The sequence below is a fragment of the Protomyctophum parallelum genome (assembly GCF_964188405.1).
Source record: "Protomyctophum parallelum genome assembly, chromosome: 6".
NCBI lineage: Eukaryota > Metazoa > Chordata > Actinopteri > Myctophiformes > Myctophidae > Protomyctophum > Protomyctophum parallelum.
In genome coordinates this window covers 36,882,751-36,897,580 of record NC_139701.1, presented here as the reverse complement: position 1 = coordinate 36,897,580, position 14,830 = coordinate 36,882,751, and the positions used below count along the sequence as shown (strand labels likewise).

At 41.8% G+C, this 14,830-nt stretch overlaps 1 protein-coding gene across 3 annotated transcripts in view; it reads right to left on the bottom strand.

Annotated features, from left to right (window-relative positions):
• The window catches only part of mef2b (myocyte enhancer factor 2b), a 13,244-nt gene extending 1,777 nt beyond the window's left edge, over nt 1-11,467 (bottom strand). The window contains exons 1-6 of one of the 3 annotated variants that reach the window (XM_083768240.1): nt 11,291-11,467; nt 6,103-6,183; nt 4,769-4,972; nt 2,157-2,285; nt 1,359-1,548; nt 182-330 (exon numbers count right to left, since the gene is read on the bottom strand). In XM_083768240.1, coding sequence (XP_083624366.1) covers nt 182-330; nt 1,359-1,548; nt 2,157-2,285; nt 4,769-4,972; nt 6,103-6,156 — 726 coding nt within the window. In that variant the 5' untranslated portion in view covers nt 6,157-6,183; nt 11,291-11,467. Of the gene's footprint in view, nt 1-181; nt 331-1,358; nt 1,549-2,156; nt 2,286-4,768; nt 4,973-6,102; nt 6,184-9,258; nt 9,308-11,290 lie in introns of those variants that run through there. The other 2 variants (XM_083768242.1, XM_083768241.1) reach the window with 2 other exon arrangements.
• Between the last annotated feature and the right edge of the window lie 3,363 nt (nt 11,468-14,830).

Sequence of the window (14,830 nt, the reverse complement as noted above, 5' to 3'; positions counted from 1 at the left end):
ATCACTGAACACTGAACAGTACGAAGAGACTTGGGGTAAATGACCATTAATGGGCATATAGGAAGACATTGTTTGTTATGCAGTGTTGACTGTCAATATCAAACTGCACACACGCTAATGTCTTTGTTTATTATCAATTTTAATTGAATGCTGTAATTTTATAAGCAGTGCGGATCCTTACAGCAGAGCTGAGGTTACTGCGTGTGCCCACCATGCCAGGATTGCAAGTGTCTCCCCGCAGATTCTCACTGCCCAGATTCAGTGGAGGTGGAGTCTTCATCTCCAGGGCCCGACTCAGGTTGCCATGGGAGAACATGGAGTAGCCAATACCTGCACAGTGAGAGAACAAAGCAGGAAGTGAAAAAAGAGATGTGGGTAGAACACTTGTTTCACTCATGGTATAGTCCTCCATAATCTGACGTATTATTCTTTCATCTTTTCTCTTTCTCTCTCTCTTCCCACTTCTAGCTGCCCCACCTGTGATAAAACAGAACTTCTATTTTTAGTATCTGACCTCTATTAAACACCTGGCAGTGGAGAGACAAGAGCCCTGAATGTTAACATTCACAGAAGATCCCAGTGTCTGTCTATGCACTGACAGCAAGCATGTATAACACACACGCATGTATAACACACACGCACGCACGCACGCACGCACGCACGCACGCACAAACAATTTCTCCCGCTGTGGTTTCTCAGTGTCAAATGACATCTTAGCTCTTACTTGACACCTGAATTTCCCTCCGGGCCTGGATCAATAAAGGTTTCTCTTATCTCATGTTGCATCAAAGAACATCCACACATCAAATAATAGACATGGGCAGTGTGAGGTGGTGTGGATAATAACAGCTGAGCGGCCATGAATGGCAGGAAATCATAACTGTCACCAGATATTGTTTCGCTAGTTGAGGGCCAGTTTCACACATGCTTGTATCGTTAACCACACAAACACACATGTGCACACGCACACACACAGCCATGCACTTGAGAAACATTCAAACAGAGCCTCTGAGATGTCACACAGTTGGACGTCCCAAACACGGGTTCCAAGCTAGCTATCGTTGTCACATGCGTTGGTACATATAGTGAATCATATGTCAATCAGCCAGCCCCCTCCAACACACGCACGCACGCACGCACGCACGCATGCACGCACGCACGCACGCACGCACGCACGCACGCACTCACACACACTCACACACACACACACACACACACACACACACACACACACACACACACACACACACACACACACACACACACACACACACACACACACACACACACACACACACACACACACACACACACACACACACACACACACACACACAGATTATTATCTTGTTCCTCACCAGAGTGTGGAGACATGAAAGCAGGGTGTGTGTGAGTCCCAGCGGGGCTTGCAGAGCCCGGTCTAGGGCCCAGTGGTTTGAAGGCTGGGGGTCTGTGGGACGTCATGCTGGGGCTGGAGGAGTTGGGGAAGCTGTTCTCACAGCCTGCAGACACCAGGAACTGTGCCTCTGGGGTGAGGAGTGATGGGGCCTGTGGAGAACACGTCAGTCATATGAATATAGTACTACTCAAATCGAACATATCGTCGCTGTCAGGTGGAACTGGAAACCTCATTATGTCCTTTAATTTTCAAGATTCAAATGCAAATGTAGCAAGAACAGCAGATTTAAAAACTCGGCCAAGTTACATGCTAAAATATGGAGAGATACTAGCCTTCTGCCTGGCAGAAATGATATTCTAGATATTTTAGAGAAGCGGAATGCACCTTGTTTTCATTACATTTTATGTGGTTAATCTTTTATGTGGCTTTTCTTTCTTTCATTTATTTTATGCAGAATTACATTGCCTCTCTGTATTGCAAATATGTTTACTGACAGAGAGTAAATGTGAGACATTTTAAGCTGCCCATGCTGACTGAAAATCAGTGCTGTGCAGTGTAAATGTGTGCATATGTGCCCGACTCGGCTCTATACTGTATGTCTCTGGGTGCAAAAGCAGGTAGGCGTGCATGCATGCGTGTGACTGCGTGCATGTGACTGCGTGCGTGTGACTGTGTGTGACTGTGTGTGTGTGTGTGTGTGTGTGTGTGTGTGTGTGTGTGTGTGTGTGTGTGTGTGTGTGTGTGTGTGTGTACTGACGTAGTAACGCTGTCGGGCCACAGAGAGATCCATGCCCTCGCTGAGAAGACATTTGTCTGCTGTCACCTGCATGCTCTCCTCCGTCTCAGCCTCTGCACTGTCCAGCCCCAGGCCTTTCCTACGCAATGTCTGATACAGAACATAGAGCACACAGCATGGAAAGCTATCAAAATGGATCTGATTTTCAAGATAGCAAAATATAAATTAGGCTTCAAAGGACGATATACCAGTGTTACATGATAAATTGCCCCTCGGGGCACGGGTCTCTCCACCAGGGCAGGTCAGGTTGTGGCCTCCTGGTGGCGCTGTAATAGGTTATAATAGTTGTCTGAGATAAATAAATCATGTGAAAAGGACATATTGAGTGCTGGCATTTCTTCATTCTATCATGTATCATCGAGCCTTGCACCTAGAAGCATTGCTTCTCTAACCAGGAGTGTTGCGGGTTGTCTGCTTCGGCAGTACTCTCTTCTTCTCAGCGCTATAATAGGCCAATGTGAAAAGGGTGCCATTTATTCTTACGCCTTGGATGGCAATTGGAAAATTGCTGAAAATCTTTTTTAATGTAAACAACATTTCTTCTTCAAGCTAAAAATTCACTTTGAAATGCAGCTTGTAATTTGAAATGCAGACTCGGATAAGAATAATACTGATATTTTCGATCAAATAAACTGTAAACTCTCGTAGAGGTTTTCCATACCGTTTCAATATGAATGATGTTTAAAGGTTTAGGCAGAGATCTACTAAAGTATAACGCCATATACAGTTAGGGTCACAACTATTGATTATTTTATCATTTCATCACTGCATTCTTTTTTTGTTATAAAGAAGCATGTTTTTTGATACAATTAAAATTTTTAATTTAATGTTTTATGTATCAACAATGATATTGTGCAAAGTTGGTGAAAATAACAGATCTACAAGCTCCTAACGTGTCACAAAGCTGTTGTTGTTGTGTCCTTGCAAGTTTTCACTATTTTAATTTTCAATAACATCGCTTAGTTTGATTAAAGGACCACTTCACCACTTTTCAACCTATCTTCATATAATTGGTCCTCACTTAATAATCATGAAAGAATAGCACAATTGTTGTCTACTCAGTCTACATAGGAGGGCTGTGGGTAGTTCAGAAACCCGTCCACCAGTGACATCATTATTCATTGATGGGGAATCCAAGCTAATAGAAACCGCAGGCTCTCTATTCCTGAAAAGTTGCCAATCTCAATATATATATTTTTTAAATATTGTATAAAGAAATCTGTCTAACTGGTTGAACAGCCCACAGCCCTCCTATGAGACTGAGTAGGGAAAGAATTGTGGTATATTATCATGAACATTAATAAAGGAACGATTATATGAAGATCGGTTGAAAAGTGGTTTGATTGATTGATTTTTTTGATTGATTGATTGATTGAAGTATTCATTAACAGTTTGCAGAATTACAGTACATTTCAAGAACAACTCAATACAAAAAACTGTTATATCTGCAATCCCATAGTTGGAACGGTGGGGCCCGCGTTGCTATAGGAACCGGACCAATGTTAAAAGCTTCCGTAGTAGAGACCAGCAGATGGTGTATTTAGCCGCAGATGCCGTGGTTAACCGCAGTTTAGAGTCGGTTTAGGGTCAATGGAATATCTTATTAATTAATATCGGATAAACCGCGGGTGAAATAATGCTGGAAATAAATTAATGGCATCCATCTATACAGGTTTTATAACTTTTAAAACGGAAATTAATTAATGACATCTATCTATATTCTATAGGCTTATAAGTTATAATATAGTTTTTAAAAGGCACAAAATATCAGTGTGCGTGCGTTAGTAGTATTTTAATATTTTCATCAGGCACAAATTAGACGCCTATATTGGCTAAGGAAGGACCACAACAATGAGTGGTCTGCTAGCTGCTAGGCTAACAGCTGAGGCAGCTGAGAGTATGAAATAAACTTACAACTAACTGAAACAGAAGGGAAGAATATAAGTTTGGCGTGGGAACGTGAATGACTGAACGGATGGAAGCCTTGTTGCCATGGAAATGGGAATATACAACCGTAACTTTGGTGAACTGTCGGCAGTGGTGAGTGACACAACTTATAAATAGCCGATCTACAAGCTCACAACGCGTCACAGCGAGCCAGTGACGCGTTGTGAGCTTGTAGATTGGCTACACTACTGTATACAGTATACACTTTTGTTTTGCTGCAGCGGATTTCGGGTGGTTGCGGATATATAAATTGGATTAATTAATTAATGCCGTCGGATAACGGGCAATTATAAATATGCACACTCGGATTCGGGTGACAAAAAAGCTCATCCGCTGATCTCTATTCCGTAGGCATCAACCATTATATAGACGGAGTATATGTTGGGGTACATACAGACCTGGGATATGACGCCACCTAGCGTCAATGTCCGTATATATACGGACTTGGGAAAAGAAATAGTTAACTGTGAGTGGACGACCAATAAAGCACTAGACTTGTTTACAAGAGGGTCCACCTTGTTCAATTCATCATAACATTTAGAGACATACAAATACACACTTCTATATAGCCAAAAAAACTGGAAATCATCATCATAAAGGAGGTAAAAAGGTGCTGCAGCACTGACCTCCAGTATGTCGGTGTTGGTGCGGCTCTCGTGCGGCTCACTGTACTCCGTGTACTTGAGCAGGACCTTGTCCATGTCTGTGCTGGCGTACTGGAACAGCCGGTTGGTGCTGTTGAAGATGATGAGGGCGATCTCACAGTCACACAGCACACTCAGCTCATAGGCCTTCTTCATCAGGCCAAACTTTCGCTTCGTAAAGGTCACCTATTAGGCAGTGGTGGCAAAAAGTCATGTTTTACTTAAGTAAAAGTATAAATACTGCAATGTAGATGTACACCATTACAAGTAGAAGTCCCGTATTCAAAATGTACTGAAGTAAATGTACAAAAGTATCGGCATCAAAATGTACTTAAAGTACTAAAAGGAAAAGTACGCATATTGCAGAATGTAGTTCAAAATGTGTACAAAATCTTTTGAAAATAGCAGATCTACGAGCTCACAATGCGTTGCATCGCGACGCATTGTGGGCTTGTAGATCTGCTATTTTCAAATGGCCGGATCATCCGAATGTATGGGCTGAAGTGGTTAGTGTATGTTTTCTAATCAAAATTTAAATCTCCAAAGTAACTAGTAACTAAAGTTTTCAAATTATTGTAGTTGAGTCAAAGTAAATATTTTGCCTCTGAGATGTAGTGGAGTAGAAGTAAAATTGGAAATACCCAAGTAAAGTACAAATACCTCAACATTTTACATAAGTAGGCTACAGTAGCCTACTTAAGTAAATGTACTTAGTTACTTTCCACCACTGCCTATAGGAACAAGTAAAAGTATCAATACTGGAATGTAGAAAGCAAAGTCTGGTATTAAAAATTTACTTGAGTAAAAGTACAAAAGCATTAATTGGCATCAAAATGTACTTACAGTTCCGAAAATGTAAACGTGCTCATTAGGCAGAATGTCCCGTTTCATAAGGTATACACAACATGGTATCATAAAAGTATTACAATCTTTTAAAATAGCAGATCTACAAGCTCACAACACGTCGCATCACGTCACACTGTGAGATTGTACATCGGCTATTTTCAATTAGCCTACGTTTAAATAAGGCTTATGTGGTTAATTTATGTTTTGTAATAAAAAATATACATTATAATGAGCTGGATAATCAAGCTCATCTACAGTAATGGATATTAACGTAATGTAATGTGTTGTTTTTTCTTTTCTTGCGTGTTTCAACAATACATTACTGGAGTGAATGAGAAGAATATAACCACAAATGATAAAAGCAGCGTATTGTAGAGATGTCAATAAGTATCATAAATAAACACACCAAATGTTAAATATGACATACTACTGTATATGATTTAAATCGAACATTATATGCAAAGGCCCACCTGTCGATTCCTCTGGTCAAGAATACGAGAGATCTGTATTTTCTTTCGACCCATTCTTTCCACTCTCCAATACTTCGTCACCTGTGGCAAGCACAATATTTTCGTATTTAGATTTATATCACAGTGCAGAACCTCAACATACAAATAATAATAATAGTAATACTATACTATTTCTTGTGGTACCTCATGAGGATAGATTAGAAAGATAGATCAGAAGGATAGGGTGAAACCAGTTTTCATCACAACGCTGTGCTCAGACAAGTCACAGGGGAACACAGCTTGATGGTCAGCCAGTTACTGTGTCAGGAAGACTCTAAGCCCCAGTCCGGTAGCGTTCCAGGCCTTATCAAAACAACAGCACCAATGGTCAGTAATATGGGCCTTAACCTTATATTATTCTGATGGGAAAATGAAATCTGTTTGGTTTAAGCGACTCAAGTCCCACCCTCCCCCCTTGCTAATGGCAGGGTGTTTATTTTTACCAGCATGAGGCGATGCGGTCTAAAGTTAGAGCGGCCCTTGCCTGGCCCGCAGTCCACACAACCTAACGCCCCCACAGTCTGGGTTACCCCAAGGCTGCACTGTGCTAGTGCTCGGCCCCGAGAGACAGGGTGTAAAAATACATATGAAAGCTCCCTTTAAAGGTAGAGCGAACCCTGTTGAAAACTGTGTGTTTTCAACAAAATGACCACGGGAACAGTTTGCTAAAGCTATTGCCACCCCCTCCTCTCCCATGTTCAGCCAAGTCACAGAAAAAGAGATGGCGGGGGAGGGCGTAGGGGCAGAGACCTGGCAAGACGCGGAAGAACTATATCCTGGGAGTATCCTCATGCTAATCATGTTGAGACTGACTTATTGTTGTATAAAAATGTTTGCAATATGGAACCTTTGAAATCAGATTGTTTCGGTTTTATCGCTGCACTTTGTATCCCTGCCAATGGGAGTCAGTCACAGTCAAGAAGATCACAAAGTGACTCCACACCCCTGCAATATTATATTAATACAGATTAAAACAAAACAAAACACACAAACCTTGACAGTTCTCTTCATCCGTAAACTACACTATCAGTCTGGCCATGTTAAGTGGCTGTCTGACCTCTTTGACCTCTGCAGTGCAGTACAGTACGGATTCAAAGCCCAGAGGACCGTCATCTGGTTTTCCCCCTCATATTGGACATGTATGACCCTTTCTATATTTGGTTCCCTGTTCTCCTGATGTTGAACGGATATGGTGCCTGTGTGTTCCCACGACTCCTAAAAGTGCCCGATGCCCTGTCAGCCCACGCTTGGCACACAGGCATCAGTAGTATGTCTGCAGGAATCCACCTCATCATTACCTTATAAAGATCTGTACTAGAACGAATAGTCCACAAAAGCACACCTTAGCAATAACAGAAAGAGGCGCACACTCGTTGCACTTTCACTTGTTCACCTATGTCAGTCAGACATCATCTGCGCTGACTCGCCAGAAACTGCTTGATGAAAAGAAATGTTGTTGACCAGAGCTGGTCAAAAATAGATCCAATCCTTTGGTTTCCAGTCTGAAGTCAAATGACAACACAGTGAACACACAGGGCTTATTTTTCAACAAAAGAAATCTAACAACATATCATCTACTGGCGAGAATAAAGGGAAGTGGGAGATGAGATGAGTGCTGAATGAGGAGTCAGATCATCACAGTGATCTTTATCTTAGAACTACACCATGCACCACTGCAACTTCAGAGTCAGACAGCCTTCTCGCCCGCATGGCTGGTTGGTCAAATATAGCTTAACCTCCAGCCGAACGGTAAAGAGTTTGCAAGAACTCTGTGGTTTTTCAAAGCCTTAGCGAAACCAGCCAGTAAAAAGCATGTGCTGTGTGCATCTGCTAAATCTGGATATTTCTGTCCCATACGACAACTGCTGCTTGAGGTCAAGTCTGTGAGCGTTAAATGCAGGACAGGCCAGCATCCACCTAGTATGTGTTTAACCTCCAGTGTGAAGCCAATTGTCTGACTGACTTGCACTCAAACCCCATATTAATTTAAGGGATTCAAGGTGTTAAGAGAAAAGAAACAATGTGTAATAATGTAGTTGACTGATTCACAAAACCTACAGGAAAATGCCCACAGCATATTTTTGGTGAACTAATGACAAGAATCTATTGAACTGTCATTTAGGATAGAATTCTCATGTGCTCTGTAGCCTCTGTAATAGTGCAATTATTGCACATACTTGCACACGTTTGCCCCAGAGTATGTGTAGCTTCTATGGGGAGAGACAAGGCAGTTTTCTCTGCCACCTTCCCAGAGGCTATAGGCAGTGGAAAATACTGCAGACACACACGCACACGCACACGCACACACACACACACACACACACACACACACACACACACACACACACACACACACACACACACACACACACACACACACACACACACACACACACACACACACACACACACACACACACACCTATTACACAGTATACTACATGCCCACTATAACTATCCCCGAGGAGTGGGACCTCCTGGTTAACCACTAGAGATCTCATTGGGACAACACTGTACAATGTATACTTAATAGTGAACTGACAACAAACAGAACACAGTAAATCCTCAGTGTCAATTTAACACTGAGAGTATACGGCCGGACAAACAGCACATTGTATCAATGAGCTATGGGTTTGGTCAAATGCTGAGGTTCCATACTTCTTATGGAGTTCAATAGATTGATCAAATTATGGAATGATTAAAGCCATAAGGATATATTGCATTTTCTTTATTTATTTTTTGTCTTTTAATGGAGGTTCCTCCTCTTTGATTTTCATGTATCATCTGGATTAAGCTAATGTTCATATCATTATGTCTTGTGATTTATTATTATGTGGTGCGTGGTTGAATCTGAAGGGATGCCATATACACTGAGTCAACCCATATTTTAATACACGTTAAATAATTAATTTTTGTCTATGGACTCAAAACATTTGCATAAAAGTATGAACTGATATATAGTCGTAGCTATCTGTAGGAGGACTGTAAATGTAAGCAAGTTGTTTGTAGCATAACTCTGAGCTCATGTGAAATGCATGTGGATGGCCCACAATCAGAGCAGTGCCCAGCCCTGTTGTTTTCACTATGAATTTCAATAGTCATCTCATCTATACTCACTGGTGAAACTAGGCTCAAGAAGACTACTGGTGTGTGTCCAAAAATAGAAGACCGGAATCCTGCATTTGCATGAACCAATACATATAAACCCGAGGAGAAAAACAGGACACAGAGAACCGTTATTGTGAAACACTCAAGAAACAACCTTCAAATAAAAAGGAAATGTTTTTCTTTTTTTAAGTGGAAGACCCATTGAATAATGTAGATATACCAGTACGTCAATGACTTCCATCACAGGGTCAGAGGCCAATGACAGATATTAGTGAGAAAATCAACTAAATCTCCTGAATGTGTGTGTGTGTGTGTGTGTGTGTGTGTGTGTGTGTGTGTGTGTGTGTGCGTGCGTGCGTGCGTGCGTGCGTGCGTGCGTGCGTGCGTGCGTGCGTGCGTGCACAAGTGTGTGCGTGTATATTATCTTGTGAGGGCTAAATCTCCCTACAAGTATAGTAGAATTTGAGAAAGAGAAATTAGGACAAATGTCCTGGTCCTCACAAGAGAAATAGTTTCATGGTAAAAGAAGAAAATAAATCACATGTGAAGTGAGTGGTGCAACTCCGTGTGGGGGTCCCCAGGGGGTCCCCGGAACTTCCAGACACACAGGACAGGAACGAGCCCAGGGTGCTGGCCTGTTTCCGGCGAGCCGAAATGGTCGAGAAATGACAGAGTTACCGTGTGGGGGTCCCCAGGGGGTCCCTCTACTGTACTGGCACTGTACTGTCACTCCCAAAATCATCATATATACAGTTAATATGTGTGTGTGTGTGTGTGTGTGTGACAACGCTATTTTCGTGCTCGGACAGACAGACCCAGGGACCCAGCCAGAGACACACAAGCTCTATATATATAGGAGGACTCAAAAAAGGAAGAAGGGGAGTTAAAATGAGGAAAAGATTCAGGTTGGGGTTAGGGTTAGGAATAGGCATTTAGAGGTTAGATTTATGGTTAGTTAGAGTATGCCTCATTCATACTTATAGTTGCACACTGGTGTCATACACCGAAAATAGCCGACAAACTCCTCATAAAATCAATAGTGAAATGTGTGTGTGTGTGTGTGGTATGTGAGTGCGTGCATGTGTGTGTGTGTGTGTTCGTGTGTGTTTGGTGGTTTGTGTGTGTCTGTCTGTCTGTCTGTCACATCATCATGGTCAGACAGTTCGTGTGCTTACTGGGCTGGGTGGGATAGACATGGTGAGGAAATATTTGTCTAATTTTAACATGAGTTAATTGAATTGCTTTGATATTTCTGATAGAACCAGAATAGAAAAGCCCCATGAGGTGAACAGTTTGAAAAAGTTTTTTATAGGCTTATTTATTTTGATGTGATCATATAAAAACTTTCAGGTTACAAATGACTGTGTGTGTCTGGCTGTGTCTATTGAAAACAACACAGACAACATCATGCAAAGTCATGTTGTCAAGAGTTACTTATTCAATTCAGATAACATTTTGTCCACCCATCCATCCATGCAGTATCTATCCCATCTACCTGTTGAACTGTGTTGCTGCATGTTGCTGTGTCAGGCAGTGGAATTCAAATATGATAGATTTAAGAAACATAAATTTAAAAAAAAAAGGTTTATGGCAATAAATAAATAAATCATTATGGCAAATCAGATGTTTAGCGTATCAATTCTCAAACATCAACTAACTAACGTAATGTTTAAAGATGTTATGGGATATGCGACATATGTCTATATTTCATGATGTCAGATTTAAAAGTGTTCATCACTATAAATAAAAATGCAGAGTTAAACATGTTTGCAGTCAATTATCAATTTGTTGACGTCATTCAACACCACGCACATCATGTTAAGAATAGCCTGCCCGTCCCCAAGTTACCAAGCATCTCTATCTATTTTAGCTGCATTGATGGGCTTCTTGTAATAACTAAATTGGCAGGCAAAGTAACAGCAATATGAATATGGACTGCCTCTTCAAACGGTCTATTGTTGGTTTCAACCCCAAAATCAAAAACAATTTAATAAGCTATGTTATGACAAAAAAAGAAGCAAAAAACAGCATCGAATCTCACCTGTTCCTTGATGTGTCTCTTAAATTATTCTGCGTTCGACACCGTTCTATGACAGCGAAAGTTCCTTGTGAGAGGTTTTGTCTGTTACCCAGAGTCCAGCAGCGCAGCCTCGAAGGGAAACAAACAGAAGATAAAGAAATCAGATGTTCACCTGATGCGCTCGATGCTGATTCTCTTCTCCAACCGCCGCACGCATGCACGTCAACAGCTGCAACAGCTGGCAGCAGCCCATCTCTTGCCATGACCAATCTAGACCGCCTCCTCGCGGCGCTGTCATTGGCTCATAATATTATGCTCCATTTAGTCTTCGTCGCACAGTGGTGTCGCGCACCGAAAATAGCCGATCTACCAGCTCACAAGGACGCAATGCGACGCGCGCCTTGTGAGCTTGCAGATTGCTATTTTCGGTGTGATATGGCATAATCATGGCTCATTCAGAGACTCAGAGTAGAGACAAGCAGTCGAGACCAAACGAGTCGCCCAATTACCAACTCAATCTGGTAGCCTATTCCTATAAAGTAACCTAAGTAAAGTATGCGTGCCGTAAAAGGTTAAACCTAACTTTATTCCTAACCGTAATTCCATTAAACCTATATGCCACGGAATTGCGCCACCTAACCCTATTCCTAAACTTAACCCCAGTAAAACTATTCCTAACCCTAAACTTATTTCTAACCATTGGCTTGTTATATTTTCAGTAAAACGTGACTCGCGTGAGGGCGAGATGGATTATGGACGACGCTACCTGCTGATACTGCAGACGACCTAGCTCTGGTCCATAGCCTAATTTATGCTCTTGCTGCCGTTATAGCTATATGGACCACAGCTACAGACGACCCACATCCGAAACAAAGGCGGGCCAGTGTTAACCGAGGTTAATTGTGTCGCGCACTGCAACTTTATTTAGTTAATTAGTTCATATCAATTATCAAGACGTCACGAATGACGAAACTGCCTCCTCCTCTTAATATTAATTGCACCCTCATTCAGAAAACAGGGCTACGTTTTGATTGATTGATTGATTGAATACTTAATTAACAGTTTGCAAAAAAGGAAAAGAAAACAGGACAGTAGGCTATAGTCTATATACTTTTCAATACAAGGTCTGCTGCTCTTCTAAGATGATTTAAACCCCAATAAAGCATATGGCTTGTTTCCATTGGGGTCCTTCATATTCAATTCATCATTCATGTTTCATTAGCCCTGAAACATGACTAGGCCTACAGCCTCTGATATGCTCTAAAGCAGATAGGGAATTAATTACATTTTAATTAATTCTCCTCTGCTAGCTTTTAGAGCAATAAATCCCATAATAAATTAGGCTCTATTGTACAGGATACAGCATTTCCTCTTTATGAGAATATCCATATTTAGGCCTACCACTTGACGTGTGACGTTATCATTTCGAAGTTGATGGCACTAAAGGTCAAATGATGCAACTCCATATAGCCTTAACAATATAGGCTACTAACTACCCGGTAACCAGCCTATACTATTTGACCTGTTTTCCTTTTTTCAGTTGAAGAATTAGTTTTAGTTTAGTTCCAATTCAGTTTTGGTGTTGGGTTACTATTTTGGGTAAGTTATCTTCGGTGATAGGCCTACATAGCCTATTGTTGATGCATATGATGATGAGATGAGAATTGCCTATACTATATATTGTTTTGATGCTTTTGTATGTTCTTGTGTGTTCTGTGCTGGTTGTCTTTGCTATGTGTACTAATTTCCTCTGCAAATTCTCTCACTTTCCCTCTTACCTTATTCCTCAGGTCCTTCCTCATTGTCTCTCAATGCAGAGGAAGAACACTAGTTCTACTGTTTGGGTGGGCAGGGGTTCTCAACATTTTTGTCTGGGGACCCCCGGAAATGCTTTGGCCATGTCTCGCGACCCCCGCCAGTACAAACTGACCGCTACAATAACCTTAATAATATAGAGACAATAGGCCTACATCATAAATAAATACTGAAACCAGATTATTCCAGATATAATAAGGAAAGTGTATGGATGTACTAACTAGCCTATATGTAAACTCTTAATTTCCATTTTCCAGCCATTCAGTTTAAAAATTAAATAAATCTGGGAACCCCCCAAAATAATTTGCCATCCCCCCGAGGGGTCGCGACCCCCATGTTGAGAACCCCTGCTATAGGGCATAGCAGTGGGGGTCATTTTGTGGTGCCACAACAGAAACGCCATTCATTTTCCCATAGACATTTCCAAAAATATTTAGTCATGACCATACAACATTTCATTCTGTGAAATTAATGATTGAATGAATACCCTTTGTTACCCTATACCCTATACCTTTGTTCTGTGGTTTTCTTTTCTTTTTTTTTTTTCACAGAATCAAAGGTTTTAATGGTCATGAATTACCAGGATCCTGGAATCCTTGTTCCAGGCTTAAAATAATGAATATGAATATTTTCTGAAACATCTATGGGAAATACGAATGGAGTTTTGAATCATGGAACCAGAAAATGCCTGTGTTTTCCTCGTTTAGTGTCTGCTCTGTGTGTGTGTGTGTGTGTGTGTGTGTGTGTGCTCTCGGTGTGTGTGTGTGCTCTCTGTGTGTGTGTGTGTGTGTGTGTGTGTGTGTGTGTGTGCTCTCTCTCACTGCGTGTGTGTGTGTGTGTGTGTGTGTGTGTGTGTGTGTGTGTGTGTGTGTGCGTGCGTGCGTGCGTGCGTGCGTGCGTGTGCGTGTGTGGGTGTAGGCTTGGCAAGTTGGCTCCAGTTACCACTTGGCTCACCTGCTCCCATTCTTACCACTCCACGCACGTGCCTGCCATCAGCTCATCACCTCCAGACTGCAGTTTATTCTATGATCGCAGCATTGCCAGATCATTCAACAATAGTAGACGCTTGTAAACAATTTGTAGTTCCCTGTGAATGTCAGTATTCTTATTGATTTCGTTTTTGGATGTTGGATTTTTGCCTGTACTGATTGTATAGCCTACTCTTCTCCTCCACCTCATATCTGTGCACCTGCCTGCCTGTCTTTCCACTTGGCTGCCTGTTGCTCTGCTTCGCCTGCCTTCCACCTTTCCCTCCCTCCTTCCACCTTTCCCTCCCTCCTTCCACCTTTCCCTCCTTCCACCAATCCCTCCCTCCTTCCACCTTTCCCTCCCTCCTATCACCTTTCCCTCCCTCCTTCCACCTTTCCCTCCTTCCACCATTCCCTCCCTCCTTCCACCTTTCCCTCCTTCCACCAATCCCTCCCTCCTTCCACCTTTCCCTCCGCATTCCATACCCTTGAACTTTAAGAACTTTGTCTGTGTCTACAAGTTCTTGGTATTGTGACAGGAGTATTTTGTTAAATATTTATTTTTCATGTTTTTGGGCAGGCTTGCCCAAAAACCAAAAGGGTCTCCCCCTTTGGTCACAGTTCTATTATACTGTGAAACGAATAAACAAACAAAAGCAAGCAACAACAAAAAATATTCTAGACATAAATAACGCTTCATAATACACATGTGCACATACACCTATGTGCATCTATGATGTGTGAATGAGTGCAGTACCCAGTTCCAGCATTATGGTTT